The 25795-nt window shown below is 49.3% G+C and overlaps 9 protein-coding genes across 9 annotated transcripts; 6 read left to right on the top strand and 3 right to left on the bottom strand.

Annotated features, from left to right (window-relative positions):
- Nucleotides 1-323: 323 nt before the first annotated feature.
- Nucleotides 324-2496, top strand: L3040_000979 (uncharacterized protein; the record flags this gene model as incomplete). Its single annotated transcript, XM_066155381.1, has 6 exons — nt 324-819; nt 917-942; nt 1001-1037; nt 1185-1787; nt 1985-2259; nt 2422-2496. The coding sequence occupies 6 exons, from the start codon at nt 324-326 to the stop codon at nt 2494-2496; spliced, it is 1512 nt and encodes a 503-aa protein (XP_066013402.1).
- Nucleotides 2497-5458: 2962 nt separating this feature from the next.
- On the top strand, nt 5459-7307 carry L3040_000978 (uncharacterized protein; the record flags this gene model as incomplete). Its single annotated transcript, XM_066155380.1, has 3 exons — nt 5459-5665; nt 5719-7089; nt 7140-7307. 3 exons carry the CDS (start codon nt 5459-5461, stop codon nt 7305-7307), a joined length of 1746 nt encoding a protein of 581 aa, XP_066013401.1.
- Nucleotides 7308-7593: 286 nt separating this feature from the next.
- L3040_000977 (uncharacterized protein) lies at nt 7594-8601 on the bottom strand (the record flags this gene model as incomplete). The annotated part of the gene is made up of 1 exon (XM_007289384.1): nt 7594-8601. One exon carries the CDS (start codon nt 8599-8601, stop codon nt 7594-7596), a length of 1008 nt encoding a protein of 335 aa, XP_007289446.1.
- Nucleotides 8602-9294: 693 nt separating this feature from the next.
- On the bottom strand, nt 9295-11438 carry L3040_000976 (uncharacterized protein; the record flags this gene model as incomplete). Its single annotated transcript, XM_007289383.1, has 8 exons — nt 9295-9468; nt 9545-10037; nt 10163-10606; nt 10833-10973; nt 11032-11117; nt 11177-11232; nt 11290-11320; nt 11382-11438. The coding sequence occupies 8 exons, from the start codon at nt 11436-11438 to the stop codon at nt 9295-9297; spliced, it is 1482 nt and encodes a 493-aa protein (XP_007289445.1).
- Nucleotides 11439-12908: 1470 nt separating this feature from the next.
- Nucleotides 12909-13446, top strand: L3040_000975 (uncharacterized protein; the record flags this gene model as incomplete). Its single annotated transcript, XM_007289382.2, has 2 exons — nt 12909-12953; nt 13102-13446. The coding sequence occupies 2 exons, from the start codon at nt 12909-12911 to the stop codon at nt 13444-13446; spliced, it is 390 nt and encodes a 129-aa protein (XP_007289444.2).
- A 2966-nt stretch (nt 13447-16412) lies between these two features.
- On the top strand, nt 16413-17119 carry L3040_000974 (uncharacterized protein; the record flags this gene model as incomplete). Its single annotated transcript, XM_007289381.1, has 3 exons — nt 16413-16526; nt 16590-16677; nt 16743-17119. The coding sequence occupies 3 exons, from the start codon at nt 16413-16415 to the stop codon at nt 17117-17119; spliced, it is 579 nt and encodes a 192-aa protein (XP_007289443.1).
- Nucleotides 17120-18936: 1817 nt separating this feature from the next.
- Nucleotides 18937-20609, top strand: L3040_000973 (uncharacterized protein; the record flags this gene model as incomplete). Its single annotated transcript, XM_007289380.1, has 4 exons — nt 18937-19128; nt 19181-19255; nt 19303-20304; nt 20355-20609. 4 exons carry the CDS (start codon nt 18937-18939, stop codon nt 20607-20609), a joined length of 1524 nt encoding a protein of 507 aa, XP_007289442.1.
- Nucleotides 20610-21554: 945 nt separating this feature from the next.
- On the top strand, nt 21555-23508 carry L3040_000972 (uncharacterized protein; the record flags this gene model as incomplete). Its single annotated transcript, XM_066155379.1, has 5 exons — nt 21555-21562; nt 21653-21875; nt 21934-22448; nt 22499-22870; nt 22944-23508. The coding sequence occupies 5 exons, from the start codon at nt 21555-21557 to the stop codon at nt 23506-23508; spliced, it is 1683 nt and encodes a 560-aa protein (XP_066013400.1).
- A 379-nt stretch (nt 23509-23887) lies between these two features.
- On the bottom strand, nt 23888-25739 carry L3040_000971 (uncharacterized protein; the record flags this gene model as incomplete). Its single annotated transcript, XM_066155378.1, has 7 exons — nt 23888-23942; nt 24026-24179; nt 24269-24425; nt 24540-24659; nt 24859-25047; nt 25181-25537; nt 25602-25739. 7 exons carry the CDS (start codon nt 25737-25739, stop codon nt 23888-23890), a joined length of 1170 nt encoding a protein of 389 aa, XP_066013399.1.
- Between the last annotated feature and the right edge of the window lie 56 nt (nt 25740-25795).

Here is a 25795-nt window from a genome sequence, read left to right as displayed (position 1 = left end):
AAGGAAGGCAGAGGGTGTTAGCCCGGTTATCTCGTATCCGAGCAGCTCGAAATATTCTTGAATTTGTCATCGGGGTCGAGCTTCATGTATTTCCAAGATGCCAATTGTTGACAACCTCTGGGGTATGAGATGAGACTCTCTCCCCCTCCTCTTTCTGCACCACGGAAGTTACGATGCCGTTCGTTACCCTCCCCCCCTCCCCCCGGATTTCAGACGAGGGCGATGCCTAACCGTCTGAGGTCGCAAGTCCCAGAAAGCCGAGTGCCCAATCAATATGCCAGTAGAGTACGAGGTGACCATGCTTGAAGCCAGAAATTTCCAGGATGAGCCCATCATACCGCCAGCCGTTTCTTCGACGCTCCCAGGCGCATGCGATGTTGTCTCCGCAATATGGTATAAGCTGGTGTACCCCCACAAGAGGAGAGCCTCAGTTTTATGTATACATTCACGCAAAATCCTCTGCTGGGTCTTCGGCAGCCTGTTGTGACGGGCCGGCCAATGATCGATCTGGGATTGCTGGCGTCGCGAACATCAAGCAACGACAGCAGGAAAACACTGGCGCCATCGATCGGCTGGTAGCAGCCATGGACCTGCGTCCCCTCGAGCAGACGGACGCCGCCGTGCGCGCTTTCATCTCCAGTCGACAACAGGCCGAAGCCGAGGATATCGTGGTGGCGTTGCGTAGGAACCCAGAGCGCTTCCCGACAACATCGTTACAGCAGGCTGGCATCGCCATCATCTTCATTCTCCCGACCATAGCGCTCCTGGTCGTATGCATGAGGATATACGGACGGCGGAAGATGAAGCAGCTCGGCTGGGGTAAGTGCCTTCTTGTGTTTCTGCCATCCCGTCAATACGCAGAAGGAGGATCTTGTCGTGACCCAGAGGAGAGATAGTCCGCTGACGCCAATGCCAGACGACGGTCTGATAGTCCTCGCAATGGTCAGCTCCCCTGTCTCTGGAAATAGTGTCGACTCCACTTACTAAAACATCTATCTAGGCTTTCTCCGTGGCAGAAACTGTCGCTGGGTATTTTGGTAAGTGTTCGCCTTGCTTCGCCTATATCAAGTTCTGGAGAAAAGGAAACCATAAAGAGAAGAAAGGAAAAAAAAAAAAAAAAAAAAAAAAAAAAAAAAAAAAACCCCCCACGATCCGAGATCCATCTTCTAACTCTCCCCCATCAGGTTTACGAACGACCTTCCTCGGGATCCACGTTCAAGACATCCCCCTAACCGCCGACCGCAGCCTCGGGATGAAGTGGAACTTCATCGGCCAGATCCTCTACAACCCGATCCTGGCCATCGTCAAGAGCTCCATCCTCGTCTTCATGGTGCGGCTGGGCGGCCACAAGCCCGAGCTCTGGTACACGATCCTAGCCCTCAACGTCTTCAACATCGCGCTGGCCGTCTCCATCTTCACCACCGTCGTCTTCCAGTGCCGGCCCGTGTCCTTCTTCTGGCGGCGCATGCGCGATCCCACCCTGCAGGGCACGTGTATCGACACCGCCACCTTCTACGTCGCGACCGCGTCCTTGACGATCTTCACCGACGTCCTGGTCCTGGCCTTGCCGTTCTGGATCTTTCTCGGCCTCAAGATGCCGCTGAGGGTGAGGATCACGCTGGTCGGCGTCTTCCTCTTAGGAGCAATGTTTGTAGTTCTGCTGCTATATATCCCAGACGTCAGTCGCGGCCTAACATGCAGTAGCGTCACAGTCTTCGGTGTCTTGCGATTAGTCTGGTTGATATCCATCAGCTTTTCGACCCCTACAGGTGATTTCAGCTACGATAGTACGTAACAAGCGGACGGAGAGTTTCCGTTTTCCTTCCTTCCTCTTAAAATCACGGGACGTGCTCCTCCTGTCCTACCTATCCTTTGCTCCCAAATATATATATATATATATATATATATATATATATATATATATGTATATATTGCTTTTCAGCAGCTGCCAGACAACAACTACTGACTCCCCCACCTCCTCCAGTCCGCTTCTGCTACAGTGCAGTAGAAACCAACCTAGCAATCATCACCGCCTCCGCGCCCGCCCTGCGCCCCCTCCTCAAGACGCGCAGCTACGCCCCCAGAGACAGGGGGGAGACGCGGTCTGCCACGGCCAAGAGCCACTTCGGGACCTCCTCTTTCGCAATGGGGGACCTGAAGAGGGGAAATGTCGAGATTTGCGGGGTGAGCCCATCGGGGAGCGAGGAGGAGATTATGACGTGTAATGGGATTGTGAAGACCACAGAGGTGGATGTCCAGGTCAGTACCTCCATCGGCCCCAGCTCGTCTCGTCGTGCGGATTGCTCTCCTTGTCCGGGTGTCTCGGGCCGAGAGCGGGTTTCGCTCCCGAGTTTGGCCCCCCTCCCCCCCTCCCCTGAAGCATGTAGACCGGAGACCTTGCTGACTCCCGCCTCTTCGTAGTACGGAGACAGCAGATCTACAGTCGGGGGTGATTTGGAGGACGCGAGAGCGAAGCACAGGTTCGATTACTACTGAGTCATGAGTTATGACACGTGGGGCTGGTTCGAAGCAAGCATTAGAGGAAGAAAACGTCTCTGTTTCGATGTTGTGTATGGATTCCCGAAGGCGTGTTACCTACCACCCATGTTTGTGAGGTCCGGTGAACGAGGAAGTGGCTACCACCACAGACCATTCCTCATTTTCTGTATGAGAAAATGTATTTATTTAATCTTAACTTCATCAACCTTGCTGAGTTCGGGTCAAAAACTGCATTCCTCGCGGTTCGGCTGAAGGGTGGTTTCAACAAAATGACCGGATAGTTTCGAGCGCTCTGAAGAATGCTTTTGCACACTTTAGATCCAGAGGAGAGATAATTGTGTGTCTGGTAGAACAACCATCAGAAAAGTGCCGACCCGTTGAAGGAGCTCTGGATGTGATTAAGCGAGGACCTTTCCGGCCAGCCACGACGGTACTGTGGCAAAAAATGAGGCCGACTACCTGTGGCTAGCTATCTCAAGAAGTGAAATAACGAGGAGTTGTGTAAATAAAAGATAGACATTAGGGCGGTGAAAAGCTTACACATTAATAATAGCGTTACAATAAACCGAACTCACCTAATCGCCGCTGAAGCCTACTAGGAGGCTCCATAAAAGCAGCCCAGTTCGTCCAACACGACCTTACTACATGCACAAGATATGCATCACGTGTCCATGAGCCAACCCAAACAGACCATCAACCAACCGGATTCTCCCTCCTGGACTCTTGCATTAGCATCTCGAAGCAAGAGTACCCTATCCGCTTGTGGATCACGGTCGCTGAGATCTTGCTGCCCCATGCGTCTCAGACTCCACCCACACGAGGCGGGAGGCAGAGAATGGAGACGGTACCTTGAACTACTCCACCACAGCCGGCTCAGTTACCATCACAGCTCCCGTAATCGGTACAATGACGGACCACAGGTGATAGAATCTAGAAACCATTTGGCGAGGCATAGGAACTGACTGCTGCCCGGCCAGAGCGTCTTTGTATCAAAAAGCAAGGTCTGAGCGGCCCCGAATGGACACCGTCGAGTCCACTCGGAAAAAAACTATGTAGTGTATACGGGAAGGGCAGCGACTTTCGTCTTATTCGTCTGATCGTCAATCTCGTGTGGAGAAATTGGGGGTTTCTATGAAACGGGCCAATCACGGACGGATCAAGCGGGCTCTTCCTTTCAATCTGACTAAACTATCGGCGGAGTAGAGAAATTGTGAGACCTGGTCTTTATGTGCAGACTTCATGCTGGGGCGTGCAGCTTTCCGGAGGCCATGGGTGGTTTATGGTCTGTGGGACCGTTTGCGTGCGATCTGCCGGGAGTGGCTTGCTGGTTAGGCAGGTCGTCAATTTTTGAGGAAGAGGAAGAGGAGGAGGACGAGAGGTGGAGTTTGGCCAGTTCCAGTCGGAAGATTTTGCTCGCGTGGGAAGAATCCCTGCGAGGGTGGCTGGGGCAAAGCAGGATGGGAGAGATGCCATATCGTGTCGTATCCTACCCCATTCTCTTAGGAAGGATAGCATCCGTGCCTGTTCTTCCCATTCCATTCGGTCGGTCTGTGTAGCTTCATCTGTGGCGGAAGCTTCGATCAAGCAAAGTCCGAAGACGAGATTTCCTCCCCCATGGAAGGGGAAGACCAACTCAGAGTCACCCGGCGATCAAAGCTGTCAGAGCTACAGAAATGGGACGACGGGCAGGTACCAATGGTCGTTTGCAGGAAACCGTGGGTAGCTGTACTACATAGCTGTACGGCATCCACTCCAAGCTCGGTTCTGCTGCAGCCTCCCGTTCGTTTGCTCCCTGTCAGAAGCGGCTTTCCACCTCCAGCCGGTCAGTGCTGACGAACCCAACGCCACAATCCACAATCGACCCCTCAACTATGAGCTTTATGAACACGTTCATTCGCGCATCTGTTCTGTGTAACAACGGCGGACACGTGCATCTGGGATAGTAGACTGTAGGGTTTTAGCCGCACCGCAGCGGCGTGAGTGCCAAGCAATCCGACGTAGGTAGGAACTGTAAGAGAAGTCTAAACGTAAAAATGATAGAAAAGCGAGGAAATCGAAATCTTGAAAGTGTGAAAGATGATTGATATGTTTTGCGGCCCGCAAAAGTAGCTTCTTGTGTGTTGAATGGCAACGGGAGGCTGGACAGAGCTTTAGCTTTGTCAAGGTCCCATGTTGAATAGGCCGTGTTATGACAAGCAAGAGGAAGCAAATGCGGAGGGCACCCGTTGTTGCCGGCTGTGGTCCCTTCTTCGGTACTCTAGAAGGTTATCCAGAGATTTCTAGATATGGCCAATCCTGGTGGACCTTTTTCGTTCCAGCTTTCGTTCATATAAGTGTACACGTCCCTTCACAGCTCCCGTGTGATGGTTCCCATTGTCTAATCCGCGTTCGCTACCCCATCAATCATTTTGCATATATCATATACTTTTTATTAGGGAACAGAAGTTAGTGTGTTTTTAAGTGTCTCAGCAAAGTTTGGTAATGTGAAGGGAAACATACATACCTATACTGAAGGTAAGCAACATAGCTTCCCTTGCTCTGCTGGCGGTGTGGCAAATACAGCATGATGACTGGAAGCAGGATAATCTGCAGCAGACAGCCTAGAAGGCCAGACCGCAGAGAGGTTGAGCAGAGTTCCCGAACTGTCGAATGAGGATCGAGAAGCCATTGCCCATCACTTATGATTCGATCGAATCATCCACTCCGGATCTAGACTTCAGGGACGCAACATCCTGAAAGCAAAGCTCTATAGCTGACCGCTTAAGAGTCGAATGCTTCCTGAATCTGACCGCCTTCACACCGCATCCTGTTTGACGGTGTTGCTGCATTGAATCGCAGGAGGTATCGAGGTGCGCAGGCAACCTGCTTTTGAAGCACTTCTTGCGTTCGATTTGGAAGCAGAACTCGCGCAAAGCTACATACAGAGCCCGAGACAGGACGGCGGTGAGGCGTTACCAATATGTTTATCAACGCAAAGCCCCGGGCTGTCTCGAACGGCTTCGAAACCTTTGTCCCAAACCACAGAGCGAACTTACTCCACCGAAGGCTTGTTGAGATGACGAACAACGACGTCAACGCTTGGAGTATCTTCAGGCCCGTGGCACCATCAGTATCCGATAACTGGGACCACAATCTCGATGAATACGGCAACAACGAAAACTTTCAAGTATGGTCTCCCTCGCCTGGGAACGATTTTGACAGGATTGACAAACTGGATAGGTTCATAGTCTGTACGGAGGATACATCCAGGACGACTCCGCTGGTGCGCAGAACCAAACCGTCAACCTTCCAAGGACAGTAACGTTTGCCCCAGCCCTCCAGACTCAGTGCCAGTCATACAAGAATGTTTCGACCTCGCAGCAAATCTACCAGGAACCGGCTCCTGGGATGAATTGCTTCCAAAGGCCTAGCCCTATGCTTGGTAATGACTATTCACAACTAAGCTTGGGCCGAGGGCGAGGCAGCTTCGCGGAGTTCTCGAGCGTGCGGAATGTCTTGAAAGATCTCAGTTACCGGACCCAGTCCGAAGTAAACAATGCAGACTGCACCCCATCGTCATCATCCTCTGGGCTCTCGCAGTCATCCTACCCTGACGAGAGCTCCACCATCAACACACCAGCAGATACGACTGATACGAGTCCCAACACGGCATACAGCACTTACTCGCCGCCACAAGCCTCGGTTAGTCATTGTGTGACCAATTCTTCTGACGCGCGACACAGTAGCATGGCGACGGCTAATCCACAAGGCTGGCAGGGTGATTTGCGTAGCAGCAGAAACAGCCAGAACACATACGAGCCTTCCACGGCCCACGACGGGCTGCCAAGGTATCCACAGCAGCAGTTTCACAATCCATGGACAACAGATTCTGCCCTGGGGGATACCTGGTCAGCACAATCGCTGGCTGCAAATACCATCTCGCCAAAGATGTTGACTCTGAACGTTTCGACCCCGTCGCTGTCATCATCCAGTTCACGCCGAGGATCGGTGATGGCACTTTCCGATTCGAGCTCAGCCTTTAATTTGGAAGACGATCTCGGAAACTTCTCAGGGCCTGAGCCTCTGCCAGTCGTCGAGCCACAGCAACCAGTCCGCAGACCGCGTCATATGCTTCCTGACTCCGTCCTAAGTTCACGTAGAGTCGTGCCAGTAGTCCCCAGCAATGACTTCGTTTCGAAGAAGAACAACAAGAAGCGGCCAATGAAGGAATCCAGGCCGTCGAACAACAGCCGCAGAAAGAGCAGCCTCTCTACGAGAAGCACTCCGGTTTCCACACAAAGCCAACCACCCCCACAAGCCTCCTCGAGCACATCAAAGACCTCAAGACCTCATGTGGCGCTCAAGAGGGTCGAGCCAAAGCCTGTCGACCCAGAAACACTGTCGCTATCTGCTGCAGCAGTGCAAGCGATGCATCAGCGAGACTCCAAAGACGATTTCTTGGTTCGTTCCAAGCTGGCTGGTATGTCTTACAAAGACATCCGCCGCAAGGGGAAGTTTACCGAGGCGGAATCAACCCTTCGAGGACGATTTAGGACACTTACAAAGCATAAGGCAGCACGGGTACGAAAGCCAGAGTGGTCAGATAATGATGTGAGCAATCCACTTCGGTGGTTCTGGAAATGTCGACTGACTTGATGTAGATCCGACTTCTCCAGAAAGGGGTGCGTAAATATGGGCAGGGCTTGGACTCTTCGACTCCCAAGATCCCGTGGAAGCTGGTGGCCGATTACATTGCCGACCACGGTGGATCGTATCACTTTGGCAATGCTACCTGTCGAAAGCGATGGGATGAGCTTCAGGATGAATGAGATTCGAGGACATGTGCAAAAAACGTTTCGACTTATCTGACCTACTCTGCAGGCGGCAGACCGATGGACAGATAAGTTAGCTATCGTCGACGGCACCAGATCACCGATTGCCAGTTGATGCGAACCATCGTCCTAGATTCGGAATTGTGAGAGGGCTGTTGTGTACGGGCTGTATGTACGAGTATCCGGGTTGCAACTTATCATTCGACTGGTCTGTTCATGATTTTGCTTTATAATAGTAATTCGTTCATAGACCGAGCTCAAAACTTGACGTCTTGGCATTTCCCTAGAGTCGTTTTTCATACTCTGGTTTAGAGGGAACCCCAATTGCACTCAGAATGTCTGTCAATTTGGACTCGTCGTCGCGCAATGCGTCCCACTCTTCTTCGCTTTTCACCAAGAGAGTGCCGCCAAGGACGGTTCCGTTGAGCGAAATTGGACCAATGATTTCTCCGTTCTTACTCTGTATGGCCGTTCCTTCAGAAGTACGAGGGCACAAGATGAGGGCTTTGTCAGTTAGGCCAAGATTGTAGCTGATAGACGAGGCTTGTGCCTCCAAGTTTGGATTTCGGTTTGGGTTTCTCTGGAGTAATTGACATGCTTGGTCGTACAGATTGAGATAAATCCGGTGAAGCTCCTCGGCGGATGGATTTTCTGAAAGTTTTGCAGAGAAGTACGAGAATGGCAATATTGGCCTAGGTTCCTGGATCAGATCATTTGCCAAGACGTGCCATTGCGAACCATCCTCAATGCCACTCTTCATCGACTGGACGGGGAGAAATTGTATGTGACGATGAGGCTGACTTGCACCAGAACAATCTCCACAATTGAAGAAGCCGAATAACTCCTCCCCTTGCTCCTTGTAAGCCTTCAAGCATGCATAGGCCGCCTCGAGATCTTCCTTCTCCAGCAGATCTGCTTGCTGTTTGAAGTCCTTGGTGGCAAGAATGAAGTGATTCGGGATAATGTGGAATTTGTTCAGGACGAGATAATGAAAAGGCGGTAGGGCGGTGATGAAGAGGCCTGCTGGTGGGTCCTCGAACGGATCGAAAGGTTTCGATGACGGCGTCTTGGGCTTATTCGATATGGGTTTGTTCCCAAGGGCGGGAGAGAAACGGAGTTGGAATTGTGCGACTTGAGCGGTTGCATTTGAGGCTTGGAGGACATTAGGTACTGAGATCCCCTTGCACTGGAGGATTTCAACTCGAGTCGCGTAAAACATGAGATCTCCATTCTCTTGCGCAGCTTTGAATTGCTTCCGAACAAGAGCTGGGAGGTTGGATATCGTCACCATGATGCTGATTGATAATGATGTTGATGGATACTGATGTTGCTCCAATATCAAGCTTGGCGTTTTTGTTCAGCCTCACTAAGCTCTGCACAGCCACATATCGGCTCGCGTCGCCTTATCTTCAACGTTTATCTAAGCGGTGTCCAGAGAAAAAGGCTACATAGATAGTCCGTCACTATAGTCTTATATTATTTATCAAAAGCTGTACAACGACGTGTCACATCCGAGTTTATCACAGCCGACAAACAGACAGTGACCAATAACAGTGCGCAGAACACTAGTAACACTCAATAATTCTTACGCTCACCTACTATCTATCTATCCGAACCAACTTTATTCCTTTAATCTTCGCACTTTACAAAGTCGTTTCGCAAAGCTTGTTTACGACAGGGAGACTAACAAGTAAAGGTTTCATTATGCATATCTCACCCTCCCAGCTTCCGAGGAACGATCGATCAGTGATTGACATGTAGTGAGTGATACAGGAAAGAGGAGTTTGCTTGTATCCCACCCCCCCCGCCTACCATGGGGATTCGGCAACCTTTCCAGAGAAAGTAGCAGAATACCCATTGCATATAATCCCTTCTGTGTTTTCGATTCCCAGGGCAGAGAGTGAAATGTTCTGCTATGCAAGAGGTAACCCACCCCTCGATACTTCCCAACATAACGATGATTACGATGCAACTCCTGGCAAGCTCAACCACTACCGATACCCAAACCTGCCAACTGGCTCTCCGAGACCAAGCCCTCGTCAAGCATCTCGGCTAGTAAAGGCCGGGTGTTGCGGAACTCCTCCAGCGCATTTTGAAAGGCCTTAGGGTCGCCTAGCAAGGCCTGGGTCAGGTACCCCTTGAGCATCGCCTCAAATTCCTATCAGAGCCCGGGTTAGCCACCTCCTCCCCGCGACTAGAAACTCCAGGATGAGAAAAAGAGAGAAAATAATCACCTCGTCCTCATGAGCGTGCGTAGGTGCCAAGGCCTTCGCTCCCGCATAAAACTTTCCAGCATTCCTCAACAGCACCTCCCGATTATCAAACGCAGCCTTGAATCCACTCTCCCCCAGCTGGAACCTTCCCACCTCGCAGTCACCCCTCGCAATATGGATTTTCACAATGTTATCCGCGCCATAGATCTGGCTCGCAGCCGTGAAACACTTCAGTGCGTCTGAGAGCGCGGCCCACCGCAGTTGGAGGGTTTTGGCATCGTGCAAAGAAAGACGGACTGTGGTATTGAATGTCACGAGGGCTTCGGCGAAACGGCAGAGGCCCTCGGCGGAGGTGTCGAGAGGGAAGGCGTACGCGGTTTTTATGCTGGAGAGGTAGCTCTTGGAATCGAGAAGCGAGGCTTGGAATTTTAGACAGGAGTGGGCGCTGGTGAAAGTCGCGCGGTATATGGCAGCCTCGAGACCCCGGTTTGTACTTGGAGTATATGCTGGCAATCTAGGCTCGTGTTAACTGAATATTTTCTCAGGAAACATTACACTACGTTGCGGCCAGGTTGGAGCAGCTCGTGTAAATGTCCTTGTTTCATAACTTTGAGAAATCATTCGGGGCTGGGGTCTTACTTTACTTCAATGAGATCTTTGGCGTATTGCTCAATCGACCCAATAGCTCGCTCATCGACCCGAACAATCAGCCCACACATGGTAATCAAAGTCTCGAGCTGTGCCAGGATAGTATCCAGAAGCACACTGTTAGTGACCGGCTCGATAATACTAGCCCATCTCTCGTCCTGAGCAGGTTCCCCGCCATCTATATCCATCGAAGTATCTTGTGCGATAGCAACACCGCCTTCCTCGGTATCACTGACGTCTCCAGAATTGTACTCTGTATCAAACATGGACTGGGCCTCTTGACTTTGGGCAGCCGAGTCTTTGGCCTGCTTCTCCTGGACCTCGAGGCATTTTTGGAAAAGCCTCAAGGCTTCCTCAATCAGATGCAAAGGAGCTGGGCCTGAGGGTGACTCGGCGAGCTTTTCCGTTAGACTGACAAGGATTTGAGCGGTGTTGCTGAGTATGTCAGTCAGTGGAGTTTTTATCCAGGAGTGACGCGTCGATGCCGCAATCATGATTTGTTTCTGCCATATATTGCAATAGCTTGAATGAAGACCGACAGAAGTGCAAAGCCAGAGGAAATGCTTGTGATGAAAAAACTCGGAGGGATCATTGGGTGGGGTTGCACCATGTCGTTGATAACAACCGAAGTATAGAATGAAAAGAGTGTTTACAGACTCACAACAAAGCATCGGCGTTCTCTCCGTTCAAGCTCAGTGCAAGCCTACTGCTTTCAAGAGCAGTCTGGAGAAGATCTAACAGAGACATAGGAAGCTCTTTCAGCAATTTTGGATGTTGAGTGAGCTCATACTGAACTCTAGCTCTGGTACCACCACAGGCTTAGCAGTTGCCCGGGTCGTGGAGAGGGTTACAATATTCACTTATTATATGCCAAGTCAAAGGACCCTGGAAACTTCCTCAGAGCTTCATCGTAGCAGTCAATGGCTCTGACGAAGAATCGGGTGGACTGAGTAAAGATGTCAGCAACTTGTGATCGCGTCCGTCACATGAGGTCCGGATACAAACTTTTGCACGATCCCCTCCTCTCCACTTCTCACCGGCTTCCTCGAAGTCTACGCCGGCTACAGTGATGGTCAATCTCCGTCCTCGAATATCAACTGGATGGATGGATGGCTTACCAGCCAGATACTCGTCCGCTGTCTGAGGCGTCTGTGCGTATGTGAGCTGCTATAGCTAAAATCCGGATCTGCTTTGGCGGGTTGTGTCCTACCGCTGCAGCATGCTTCGATTTCTTTTTCACCGAGAGAAATTGCTTCGGTTTCGGCATCTTGAAAGGCTAGGGCGTTGGTGAAGCGGTTCGTTTTAAAGAGGGGGAGAAGGAGGAGGAGGAGGAGGAGGAGGAGGAGTCGTAGCCTTGCGTCAGTATCAGTATTCCAAGTGTGACTTGTGTTCTGGGCCTCATAAAAACTGATATGTGTATATGTGGATATATGTATGTTGATATTTATGACTCGCATCTATCGTAAAACCACAATGAAAACCTTAATTAAGTATTGCCTGATATTCAAGCTTCCATGTATTGTGGGGGCATAGGAACAAGAAGCGCCCTCGATCCGATATACTGTAGAATGACGAGATGATTGTTATCGCCACGTTTCAGGAGGTCTCGACTCGAGGTCGCTTGCCACGTGTGCGGTTGGGTCTGTTCGGCGGATGTTTACTAAGGGTCCGAGGCGCTGAGACATCTACCTCCGGATTACTACCTACCTAGGTACCTAGAGTACCGGTACTACTACCGGTATGTACTTCACTACTTCCGAACTATCAATTTGCCCGCCCGCCTTCCCAGTGCCCACCTCGCTGCCGTTAATCTTTACTACGAACGTACAGTATGTTGTACGGTAGTAGTGCGGTAGTAGTACAGTAGTAGAACAGTAGTATCATTATTAGGTCTCGGACCTATTTTGCCAAGTGATCAATCAGCCTAGGTAGTACTTACATTCCCATTGCAATCTCGGCTACGAAAGGACTGGCTTTTCATTTCATTGATTCACCGTCCGAACATAGCGAATCGCTTCTGCAGGTTCTATCAGACTCGAGACGAAAGAAAGCCTTGACCTCGTTGCTTATCCAGGAAAATAGCCAGTCAGCTGACATAGTAAACAAGGTTTTCGTAAGACGAACCCGTCAAGTGGTACTACTGTACCGGTAGTAGTACTTACTACGTAGTTGTACCGGATCCTTACAGTGCGGAGTACCTACTAATTGTAGTTAGACCTTGGCGGGATCTTTCTACTGTACTAGGTACTTGTAGTACCTTGTACTGTAGCGGTACATGCTGGCGAAAACATACTCTTCCTAGCCTTCTGATTGGCTTTCGTAGTGAATAGCTACCTACAACTACCTAACCCTCTTCGCAGCACCTTGCATATACGTAGTACAACTACAAGGAAAAAAGGTATAATACCCAAAAATTACTTACGAGATACGTACGGAAAGTCCGCTGCTCAGGACCCCTACCACCTCCTGTTTGAGAGTGAGACTCAGCCTCGTGGCATGCAAAAGAATCAAGAATCAGGCCGCACCCTCCGGATCCTAAACCTTCCCACACATAAACCTTGTCGGTGTCGGCCTCAACAACGATATCCACCACCTCTTCCCCCTCCATCCCCTCCTCCTTGATCACCACCGGCCCTGCAATCTGCTGCCCCCAAACACTTACTTACCTCTGCCATCTCCGAGCTTCAGTCTCGCAACTCACAACCCTGAAGGATCGGGAAACATGAAACAAGGAAAAATGGGAACTTCTGATGAGTCTTCGCGCCTCATCATGGACCCAAGCGTGAGTCTTCCATCTTTCTCGAAGTACATCTTCCGCTTCTGGCCATCCCACAGCCCCCTCGACCTCAGCTCAACTGACCTCTACTCACCAATATCACTCTAATCATCTTCCCAAGCCCAGCTAGCTGACCATGCATTCCTCCGACCAGCTTGCCTCCCAGCGCGCCTCTACCCGCTTCAGCACCTACAGCGCCGCCCCCTCTGTCGCCAACACCGTCCAGACAACCCTCTCCTCCGACTCGGCCAACCAGGAAATCAGTGACATCGAGAATGGCCTGATCAAGCTCGAGAACAAGAAGCTGGCCACGCAGCGCTTCGTGCCCACCAAGGAGAAGACTGAGCACCTGAGCTCGCTGGCGCTAGGGGCTAAGCTGGAGAGGGCTCTCGGCCGCAGGATGGGAGGACAGGATGCAGTGATGCGCGAGCGGAAGAAGACGGTGACGGAGAATGAGAAGCCTGCCATGCAGCCGGAAGAGGTCGCCCCCGTTACCTGAGTACCGCTCTCTCCACACTTCAGGACATGGATATTTCAGGGGGTTCAGGATTGGGCGGAAGTAAACGACCTGCCAGAGGGTGATATGAACTGGTCCCTACGGATGGATGGATACGGAGTACAGACGATGGCGATGACACTGAGATGCAACTAAACCCGCGGGCTTTGCTGGGCTTTACGATTTCCCGCCTCTGCATCTTTCTTTCGAAACACCCGGATCTTGGTTGCGTTTGTACGATGTGGCTGCGTTGGACATCTTCGCTTTTTCGATATCAAGGACTTGGCCGAGGGTCTGGTTTGGGGTTATTGCTTTCGCAGGATACACACACGCTCTGTGCGGGATAGGGCACAAATAGGAAACGCTACTTCTCTTTTACCACTACTGCACCCGTCGACTTAATCTGGAGTTCTTCACTGTGCTCTGCGTCCAGTCGTCTCGAGGCTTACAAGGTGAGTACTGGGGGCGACAGGGATTCAAAAGGTTCTTTTAATCTGGTTGATATGCTGTTTCTATTGCTTCCATCTGTTCAACTACGCTTCTCTATGAAAGATACCTGGGTCATATAATATAATGCAACCTTGGATGGGGCATTCGGGGAGCCGGGATAGGTCACGGCTGGGTAATTAATCCATCGATTAATTGGCTTCTCTCCTCAATCTACCTACGGACACGGCTTGGATGGGAAAAAAACTCTCTTTTCTAAAGTTTACTTTTCATGTGATCAGGCACTCGCCAGTCACTTATTATTCTTGAATATTTCTTTGATCCACCGTTTATCTTTACCATACGTAGCGCGCACTTTTTTCTTCCTATGATGAATCTTCAAGCTTCGGATTGAAAACATCCTTGGCAAACTATTAATTTGGGCAACCGCATTGAGGTATTGATGATTGACGTATAAATGATCCTTATTTCTATCCGATCAAGCATCTCTTCCTCCGTCCTATTAGAAATTTATGGCAATTGTTGTATTTTTGCCGTACGCATAGGTTTCTTACCCGCCCGCAAGATGTTCTAAGAATACACACGACAAAACCACCGCATAAACTCGACAGGATGGCGCCCAAGGCTGCCAATCACCCCTAATAGTACCTAGGAGTTGACCTCGCAAATTTTAGGGCCCTTTCTTCTATCAATCTCAGTTTCTTAACTGATCAGTGCACGGTTGACTGCGCAAAGATCTATGGGAGGATGGACCTCCAAATTAAGCGAGAGCTACCAGGCAGAGGACCAAGTTATCTGTAGTGTCACCAACAGGCGAACTACTCGATCTATAATAATTCAGCTGATAATCAGAACCGAAATTCAATCGATAAATTTTCTATGATATAATCTATATTGTTTAAAGCTGAAGATTTTATATAATATAAAATAATACATCTGACTTCAAATTATAAATTAAATAATAGTGTAAAACGAAATATATATAAAAAAGTATTATCGAATAAAATATATATATATCATAATTTATTATAAATGGAAACCCCTTTAGACGTCTCTTTTCATCGGAGAGATTTCGGATCCCTTTGCGAATTACTTATATTTTAGTACTTTATTATAAGGGAAAGACCCCCTTAAGCCTTTCTTTTTAACGAGGAGACCCCGGACTATCTTGCGAATTACTTATATTACTAGGCTCGATTGAAAAAAAAAGTTTGCCCGTGTACATCTTTATGAATTAAGCGTTTGAAGAAAAAAAAAAAAAGAAAAAAAGAAACCTTTGTTCCTAAGTTTAAAAGAGTATCTTTTATTCTTAGCGAGCTGTTACCTCTATTTCACTAAGGTTCTTTCCAATTTACTATTCGACGAACCTTCGCTATTGCTGGCTTATAGGTATGAATTGCGCCACCTCGGGATTTTTCGCAAATTAAAATCAATATAACCGACTATTAGACCTGAATTTTTCGATAAGCTCGAAAAAAAAAGAAAAATCTTAGTTCCATTGCATCTCGCAGTTTTCAATAAACGGCTTTCTTAGCCTTATTGAAAGCTCAATTAAAAACAAAAAATGGCCCGTGCACTTCTCTATCAATGACGACTCTGTATAAAAGAAAGAGAGATGTGGCCCGTGCATGCGTATTCAAATAACGCGTCGACGCGCCGCGGTACGTAGCTTACTAGAGTAATAACACGTGACTAGATAACTCATTCATCGTTACAATCGCCGATAATGGATGCCAAGCCACTTGGCAGAATGAGGCTCAGCTGTAGGATATATTTAATCCGGGACGACCTTCTCCAAAATCTAAAATTACTTGCCAAAATTTCTCTCTGCACTGCACATAAATCCTGTACAAGCCTGCATAGAATTGGTAGTCTTATGTGACTGCAGGATGACTTATCGCTACCATAATCCCTGGTGCTTATCTGGGGTCACCATGGGTGATAATAACTAATTTATCTCCACTGATTAGAAGTCAAGCCTTGGGCAATCAATCCAAGCAGTGCGTCGACGTCGACGTCGACCTTGTGGAGTCGATACCCAGCCTTGGGCGCTACTTTATCGAGTTTGTGTGGTACCAACCTAGTTCGATTTAATATTAAAAGTAATTACTACATATGTTCGCCTTCTTAAATCGAAAAAGGAAGATTGCAATATTTTGAGCATTACCAGCCAGGCGCAGAATCGAAGCACGATCATTGGAGTCAACAGCTCTGGGCGACATTCCCAAGTGCTTATGCGAGTACCTAAGTAAGTACGTTGATCTTTTTTAAATTGAAAAAGGAAGATTGCAATACTATGAAAATAATCAGCCAAGCGTGAAATCGACATAGACGTCTCGAGTCTCATTTTCAAAAAGAGATATATATCTCTCTCTTTCTTGTATATGCTTCTGAATTTTAGATTCATCAGCATTCTTTCCTTTGCAAACTTATTCCTCTTTCGTCAGATCGCGCATCGTTGTTTTTTTTTTTTTTTTTTTTTTTTTTTTTGAAAGAAAAAAGGACTGGGATAAATAAGCACGATGCTACAATCAAAGTCTATCTTCGCGATTTTGCTCGCCTTAAGCCTTCTCTTTAGTGAAGCTCACGGATTTTGGTGGAACATGAAAGTTATCGGCTATGCAAGAGTCCCCCCAGTAAGTTTCACTCACTTGATTTACTATATGGCAGAAGTCTTATACTAATTACGCGAACTATAGGGAACGGCTAGTCTTATAAATGCAGACAACAAAGTACATATAGAGGAACGTCCAGACTATGATATTTTAGGACGTGGCTTTTACTTAGGTGAGTTTGACTTTTATAAGTCGTTCACTTGTTTATTTAGCGGAGCTAACCATTTACATTGATAGGACAAGAACCTAGTTATAGTCATCTTGGCGAGGGAGAAGAAGGGTTTTGGTATTGTGCTATTAAAGCAAGAGACTGGAATATGAAAAATATCAACAAAGTCTTTGTCCCGGAACGATATTGGATCGGCGGACTATTTAAAGAAGTAAATCTGGAAGCCTATCTTAAGTGGTTGACCAACAAAAAGCCTGAGAAACAGCTGCGCTTCACGTTTATTGAAAGGAGCGATACGCAGATGCAGATGCTTATTCCAATCAGTATGATCAATAATGATGATTTGGATCTGTGGGCTCAATGCTATGAATCAGAACAACAGCTAAGGGATTCTTCGAAGCATTTCAAGGATTTCATTAAATGGAGTAGTAAGTGGTTTTTTTGATTGGGATAAAAATTGGACAATCAAAGGAGATCGTCCTACGAAGTTGTATGTAATTGTAACGGGATGAAACTATCAATTCGGGCTGCCAAGGCTGCCGAGGCTGAGGGTGGACGCTCACAATGTACATATCCTTTTGTACTTTAGCATCTTTTTCTTTTTTCGAATACAATTTGAAATTTTGCCAAGACCTAGTTCTGCTATACCGTGATATATTATATACCTTCTTTACTCGTTACATACCTAGGTATAGTCCTTGAACGCGCGGACTTACCTAGCGATTCGCAAAACATCTCGAATACCTACTCGATTATCTTTTGCATGCTTTCGAACGCGCATATGGATTCAGCGGCGCCGGCGATAGCGTTGATAATACTATTGAAAACTCTTTCAAAACCTTCCCAGCACTTTTTCGTTGAGTTTCAGATAGAAGCATATCAATTGTAGAATAAAAAAAAATTAAATTGGAAGCTTTGAATAACGTCAATTGAGCGTAGCATTAAGCTACGGTACTACGTATATCTTCGTATAGCTTTAAAATCGGGGGGCATCTTAAACACTTTGAATTTACGATTGGCACGAGCTTTTTGGCCTAGTATTACAAATCCATTATAATTAATTTAAATAACATATTCAGGTCAAATAGCTTTTTGCTCGATCAACGCACTGATCAATTAGGAAACAAAGATTATACCTCATTAGCAGCCTCGTGCGCAACTGTAGAGGGTTTATGCGGTACTTACTACGTAGTACATTAAAGGCACTCCGATCATCCCATCTAAAGCTTCGGCCGTTACCGTGGGATCCATCGCTCATGGCCCCTAGGTTCGGTAGTCCGTAGGATGATAAGTATTTTGACTGTAGCTATCCGCCTACCCTGTCGGAAATGAGTTGATGTGCGCGCCTGCTGCCATCCTTACCTAGGTAAAGCAGCGGTTGCTCTTATAATGAGTGAAAATTTTCTCGCCCTCTCCTGATCGGATATTATCGCACCTTTTTGAATATAAAATAATTCACGTAGGTACACGAAGGTACACGTAGGTACGTCAAGTGAAGTGGACATAGTCACTCGGAATTGGCCGTAGAATAGATACCTAGATATCCATGCAGCCTTGCAGCTTAGCCCTTCCGGGGTTTTGTTAATTCTTAGTGAAGCAAGTAGGTATATGATTGAATATTGAATATTCAATATATACTAATGTACCGCTCTTGCATTCAATCAATCGTCGGTCAAAATATTGGAACTAAGGATTTTCTGCATAGTAATAGAATGAAGTCTGGAATAGGTCCAAAAGTTTTAAGGTTATACGTCTGGGGTTTTGAGGCACGTGAATCATATCCCTGTCTCCGCTTAGCACTAATAATCCATCCAGCTTCGACATTTTGCGAACACCTCCGTCTCGACCACCACTTTTACATGAAAAGCCACAATTTGTTTTCCCACCGCCGCACCTCATCAGACCCTTAGTCTTTCCACGCAGAACAATTCTTCGGTTCTTGTCCTCGGTATTCTTCATAATAATATTTTTCCAGGTCTGCGAGATCCTTCTCCGCCCTGCCTAGGACCACCATCGCCGCCCCGACACACATCGACCCTTCCCTCTTTCAGATCCCACTCATCTACGCGTTCGACATCCGTGACAGGACTCGACTGCCCCGAGACGAGAATTGTGATAAATACCTGTATCCTGTGGAAGATTTACCGTCTTCTCTATTCTTTGCGCGCAACAAGCCTTGAAATCTCCGCCATCCACCCCTTGACACTGGTCTCGTGAGGTCGACTTCATTTAGTCTTCCTCATCTCCCGACAGCCTAGCAGAATGGCGACCAACGGCAGCTTTGCTCAGCAGGAGCAGTACAAGAACGCGACTGAGCAGTACCCAGCTACCTCAGGTGCGACTGATGCCACCACCGGAAATGCCTCGGGTAACGACCTTTCTAAGGATGAGGTTGGATGGTACTTCGTTGAGCAATACTACACCACCTTAAGCAAGTCCCCGGAGAAGCTTCACGTAAGTGCTCAAGAAGCTCGTCCTCAATTTCGAATATGCTGACTTGCTGTAGCTGTTCTACGGAAAGAGATCTCAGTTCGTCTCTGGTCTCGAGGCCGAGGTCACTTCGGTTTCCGTCGGCAGACCTGTAAGTCTGATGCATTCTTGATTTCTATCACAAGCTAACTGTTATAGGCTATCCAAGAGCGCATCAAGGACCTCGACTTCCAGGACTGCAAGGTTCGCGTCTCCAATGTCGATTCCCAAGCTTCGCACGACAACATTGTCATCCAGGTCATTGGCGAAACCTCCAACAAGTCTGCTGAGTTGAAGAAGTTTGTTCAGACCTTTGTTCTTGCTCAACAACCTACCGGATACTTCGTTCTCAATGATATCTTCCGATACATCAACGATGAGGGTGAAGAGGAGCCGGCTGAAAACGCCCAGGAGGAGTCTGCTGGACCTCTTGTCGAGGATGTCGAGATGCCAAAGGCTCAGGCGACAACTGAAGAGTCAACTGCTCCATTGGACCCAGAGCTGGTTGATAAGAAGCTTGAGGAGGTGGTCGCTGAGCCAAAGAAGGTTGAGGAGGCCCCAGCCACCAATGGCACACCAGTTCCTGAGGTTCAAGCAACCCCAGTTGCCGCACCAAAGGTTGAAGAAGTCCCCACCCCAGAGGTAGCCGTAAAGGAGATTGAGGAGGAGATCAAGGAGCCAGAGAAGCCAAAGGACCCCCTCCCAAGCCCCGCCATCACCAGGGCACCGTCTGCCACCAAGCCAGCTGCTCCAACTCAACCGACCGGTCCTCCCAAGCCTTTGAGCTGGGCAAGCAGAGCCGCAGCTGCAGTCGGTTCAGCCCCAAAGCCTGTCGTCCCAGTCGTGGCCCCAAAGACCTCTACGCCCCCTTCCCAAGCTCGTGCCGCTCCTCCAGCTGCTAAACCTGTCCAAGCTCAAGCTCCAACCCCAGCCCCTGCTGAGAAGGAGAAGGAAAACGGAGCCAATGCTGGATGGCAAAATGTTGGCGATCATGCAAAGAGACAAAACCGACCCCAATCAGTCTCTGCTGGACCTCCTGAGAAGGACCCAGGTACTATGGGCTACGTCAGAAATGTCACAGAGAAGGTTCAGACCGAGGAGTTGCGCGCTGCATTGGGTAGTTTTGGCCAGCTAATCTACTTTGATGTCAACCGTGGAAAGGTAGGATTACTGCATCAGTAACTGTGTGTTTTTAACTAAATGTCCTTCAGAACTGTGCCTTCGTCGAGTATGCCACGCCTGAGGGATACCAGGCCGCAGCTGGGGCAAATCCACACCAAGTTTCTGGAGAGGCCATCTACGTTGAGGCTCGCCGTCCTAAGCCCAGCGCTTACGGAGGAAACGGATATCCCGGAGGAGGACGCGGAGGTCTCAACCAACGCGGAGGACGTGGCCAGTTCCAGAACAGAACTCGAGGCAGTGGAGGCGCTCCTCGCGGCCGAGGCACTGCAACTACATCTGCTTGATTTACCGACAAGATAATCCCTATCATATTTGCCGGCAACCTTCTTCCCAATCCCTCTCCGAAACTGTACCATACTTGAAATTCGACCCCTTCATGCGACCAGGACTCTTGTACTCTACCTCACCTTCTACCTTTTACGTTCGATCCCAGATCCTCGTTTCTCTTCCCTTGGCGCAAAAAGTTCAGCAGTTCTTCTCACTTGTTATAATGCCTTGATGTCTCATCTGCGTACGTCATTTTGCATTTCAAACGGTTGGGCTTTGGCCACAGTTGCAACTTGGCTGCGAATCGTCGAATTTCCTGGCACAAATCTCTCGGTGTTTTTGTTGGTCGATACTGGATCCTCTTTTTCAACAGTATGATAGTGGGTAGGGGCAGGCAGAGCGCGATTTTCGGTTGTTCGGTTGCATGGGCTTCGTGGGAGATTGCTTGGGAATGGCAGACGGTCATTTGGTGGGAGGGGTGGGTGGCGGCTTAGGGATTCTGGGTTCGCAGAATATGCTGCACGACTGAAGGGTGGAGTGGCTTGCTGATAGGCATGGCTTCCCAGACTATAGCTTTACAACTCAATCAATACAAAAACCCATTCCAATACTATCTTGCTAAAATGCTCTGAATTTGAAAGTCTTACATACCATTGAGCTCTACAATCGTGCAGCTCCAAACGTCGTAGAGCTTCTTCGAAGTGCGGCTCACTTAGGGCTCGCTCCTTCGGTGCATGTGAATTGCATATTTAGTTTGATAAGCAACTTCTTGCGCCACGACTATCTATTCCAAATAAAAAAGCGAAGTCTTAACGCTGAAGACTTCAAATTTCTCTGACCTCCTAGTCACGTTGGAGCCCCACAAAAAACCGAACCGCGTAAAGTGAGACGCGACTCTCTAAAGGAGAGCCCGTCAACCCAAACAGACTCACCAGGAAGTAAAGCAAAGGCAATCACTCGAAATGGCTCTGTAAGATCCTACCCTGATCTCAAATTTCTCAAATAACAGGCTGTTACCGGCAATGGCAAAACTGGTAGCTAACCGAGCAAAATCGGACAGAGAAAGTTTTGACAATATTTACCTCGATCTCTCCAAAGAACCAGGACGATGCCGTTTCGCCGAGACTGGATTTGGATGGAAGCCAACTGGAGGCGGTGACACCTTCACGCTCGACCACAGCAATATCGGCAGTGCGCAATGGAGTCGCGCGGCGAAGGGATATGAGGTCAAGATCATGCTGAGGAATTCGGGGGTGGTCCAGCTTGACGGCTTCTCCCAGGAGGTTGGTTGGCTCATCTCTGCCCTTGCTTGGAAACCGCACAGAACTCTGACATGGCCAGGACTTCGAGCGCATCGGCAAGGTCTTCAAGAACTGGTACAGCACGAATCTCGAACACAAGGAGCATGCGCTGCGCGGCTGGAACTGGGGCAAGGGGGAGTTTGGCAAGGCGGAGCTAGCCTTCAACGTCCAGAACCGACCGGCCTTCGAAATCCCCTACTCAGAGATCTCAAACACGAATCTGGCAGGTAAGAATGAGGTTGCGATCGAGTTCGCTCTGCCTGCGGGTGCTGATGATACCGGTACCAATGGCGCTCTGGGCGGTGCGCGAGGAAAGGGCAAGAAGGCAGGTGGTGGCAAAGACCAGCTGGTCGAGATGCGATTCTACATCCCTGGAGTCACGACGAAGAAGGCCGCTCTGGATGGCGAGGATGCGCCCAGCGATGCCGAGGATGCTGAGGAGGAGCAGAATGCTGCGAACCTCTTCTATGACACCCTGATGGAAAAGGCCGAGATTGGAGAAGTGGCTGGTGATACTTTTGCGACTTTCTTGGATGTTCTGCATCTTACTCCAAGGTATGGGATCTCTTTTGCGTCCATACGAGCACCTGCTAACAATCTCGCAGAGGACGCTTTGACATCGACATGTACGAGAATTCCTTCAGATTACGAGGCAAAACATACGACTACAAGATTACATACGATACTCTGAAGAAGATCATAGTTTTGCCAAAGCCCGACGAGCTGCATTTCATGATGTGCGTTGGCCTCGATCCTCCACTCCGCCAAGGTCAAACGAGATATCCCTTCCTGGTCATGCAGTTCAAGAAGGACGAGGAGGTCACCATCGACCTGAACATGACCGACGAATTACTCAATGATAAGTACCAGGGCAAGCTTGCTGCACATTACGAGCAGCCGCTCCACCAGGTCGTTGCGCAGGTCTTCCGTGGCCTAACTGGCAAGAAGGTCAACATGCCAGCCAAGGATTTCATGAGGTAATGTTTTCTCCTCCGCCATTATCTTTTTTTTTGGCCCAAATTTTCTAACTAGTAAATATCCTCTTCAAAGCCACCACCAACAGTACGGCATCAAGTGCTCCATCAAGGCCAGCGAGGGCTTCCTCTACTGCCTCGAGAAGGCTTTCATGTTCGTCCCCAAACCCGCCAGTTGGGTCCCCTTCGACAAGATCGACAGCATCGTCTTCTCCCGCGTTGGCGGCGCCGTGTCCGCATCCCGCACCTTCGACCTCACGCTCCACGAGAAGGGGAGCAGCACCGAGACCCAGTTCTCCAATATCAACCGGGAGGAGCAGAAGCCGCTGGAGGACTTCTTCAAGGTCAAGGGCCTACGGGTCAAGAACGAGATGGACGAGGATACTTCGGCGCTTCTCGCTGCGGCGCTCAGAGATCCGGATATGGTGTCTAGCGACGAGGAAGTTGTTGCTGCGAGAGCAGATCGAGGTAGCGCGGACGAGGATAGCGAGAGTGCGGACGAGGACTTCAAGACGGATAGCGAGAGTGATGTTGCGGAGGAGTACGATTCCGCCCACGAGAGCAGTGGCGGTAGTGACGATGAGGATGGGGCGGGAAGTGACGCGGAGCAGCGGCCAGCGAAGAAGGCGAAGACTGGCTGAGTGGTGGGCGGACCTGGGTTTCAAAAAAGCTGCATATTCGGCGTTGGGTGGGAGTGACTGGGAATTCGCTGCAAATACTTTTTAGTGCCGGACGTTGGCATACCATAATCGAACGTCTTTTGAATACCCCCTTTCCTAACGTCAGGCAATTTTGTGCCTTACTTAGAGAATTTGTCTGATGGTTTACAGCAACGCGACATGACATGATCAAATGTGGAATCTCGGATTGCAGTTTCACTTCATCTCATCTTGTGCACAGTTGAAAAGTCTGAAGTTCTATTTCATTTCATCCCTTTCATCCAGTCTCACCAATTCAGACACAATTCATAAAACACCACCCACTCTTTCCGTCCCACGCCCACCTCTCCTCGAAACCCCCTCAAACTCTCAAAGCCTTCACCTTCTTCTCGGGAAAGTAATCCGTGAAGCCGAATCTATATCTCTCATCAGTCTCTTCCAACACCAAACAAACTCAAATCCCTCGTACAAGTTCGGGGGCCTGGAAGATTCAACTTACTCGCAAACGTTCCCATTACACCCTTGATTCGGCACGTTGTACGTGAACGTGTTCTGGGGGGTGGTGTAGGTCGCGGTCAAGCTCTCGGCAAGGCTGGGCCAGGAGAAGGACAGGGCGTAGCCTTCGACGCAGGGGATTGTGTCTTGGGCGGGCACTTTTGGGGGGGGCAAAGTCAGTGGATTGGGATGGAAGGGAAGTGGTTGGGGGTGTATGGAGGGTGATGTGTGATGTGTGTATGCATACGTGGTGATCCGTGGTGGACCGTGCCGGAGCACTTGGGCGCGTCGCCGATGCGGCCGTTCAGCACTTGCAGCGTTACGGAGGAGGAGCTTTGGGAGCCGGTGCCGCTGCCGGCTATCGAGAAGATGCCGCTTGCCGCGAGAGCGGAGGTGGTGGTGGTCTGTATGCGTGGATGGGGCCAGGTCAGTCAGGGTGTCAATGGCATTGGGTATCTTGGGGAGATCGATGATCATGAAGGGGAAGGATGGAAGGGTTTCCCCCGGCGACTACGTACGAGAGCGAGGACAGAGGCGAGGATAGCGAACTGCATCTTGACGTTGATGTTGCTGGTGGCCTGGGACGGTGGGTTTGGTGTTTTGTGATGTGGAATGGAATGGAGTGGAGTGATAGTGATCTGCGTGGAGGAATATCTGAGAATGGAATGCGATATTGGTGTGGAAGTTGATGTTGATGTTGAAGTGGTTATGGATGTTGATGTTGATGTTGATGCTCATTCCACAGGGAAATCTGGGGTCCTTATATACCCATCTACCCAGCCACCTACTTCACCGTCCCTTCCCTCCTGCCCTCCTCCTTCCTCCCTCCTCTCATACAGAAAATCCACTGCCGTCATAGATTTCATCGAAATCATACGATTGCCCTCCCTCGTGACCCGATTGCATAGCCAGAGCATCAGATGAAGTTGCCCCGTACGGTGCCTCGTCTTCGTGCCCACCTGCCAATCCTCGGTTCTCATCTCGGTCCTCGCTTCCTCCTAAAGATCTGTACGAAATACTTAACGACTGTTGATATATACTCGGCAAACAGACAACCGACATATCGCGAAATGCTCGCGCCTTATGTGCAATAAGGTGAAGTGGTTCCTCTCCCAACGTTCTACCACACAGCCTAAGAGCACCAGGGAGCGTGCCGTACCTTGCCAACAACGACTTTGCCCAGGATGAAACAGAGACGGATCAAATACAACCACATGAGCAAAAACGCGATCAACCCCAAGATAGCCGTCGCCTTTCCAAGAATGGCCACTATGACTCCATCTCCACGACGTCCGCTGGAGGTGTCCTCCTTCATCGCCCCTTCCTCGACTTTTGCCTCGACATCTCCACCCGTCTCCTCGTCTCCAACTTTCTCCTGCTCTTCAAGCCGTGCGTGCCTTATGTAACCGATACCGACTACGAGCAGCCGCAAAACTATTGGTCCAAAAAAGCCGATGCATGCGATCCGTGACATAAGGCCAATTCTTGAAATGGGACCGCATAAGTCCAGATCGACCTGTAACAGATGAGACTGGCTATCATCACCGGATTTCAGGTGTGGAAAGTGTGGAGAGACTTACGACGAATGTGAGATAGACGAGAATGGGAGTCATGCAGATATAAACCAAACCCTCTTTCCACCAGACTAGATCGGGATTGCCGGTGGTCTTTTGTTCTTTCGAAGCTGGTGCCTCACTGCTTGCTGTTGCTGGCAGCATGGTGGGATTTTCGTCTGTCCGGTCTTCGGGTGAGTGTAAGGTGTGTTGTATCGGAG

The sequence above is a fragment of the Drepanopeziza brunnea genome (assembly GCF_022702325.1).
Source record: "Drepanopeziza brunnea f. sp. 'multigermtubi' strain 214-2 chromosome Unknown ctg1, whole genome shotgun sequence".
In the NCBI taxonomy this organism is placed as follows: Eukaryota; Fungi; Ascomycota; class Leotiomycetes; order Helotiales; family Drepanopezizaceae; genus Drepanopeziza; species Drepanopeziza brunnea.
The sequence above is the reverse complement of the archived record's forward strand: the minus strand, read 5'-3'. Positions and strand labels throughout refer to the sequence as shown.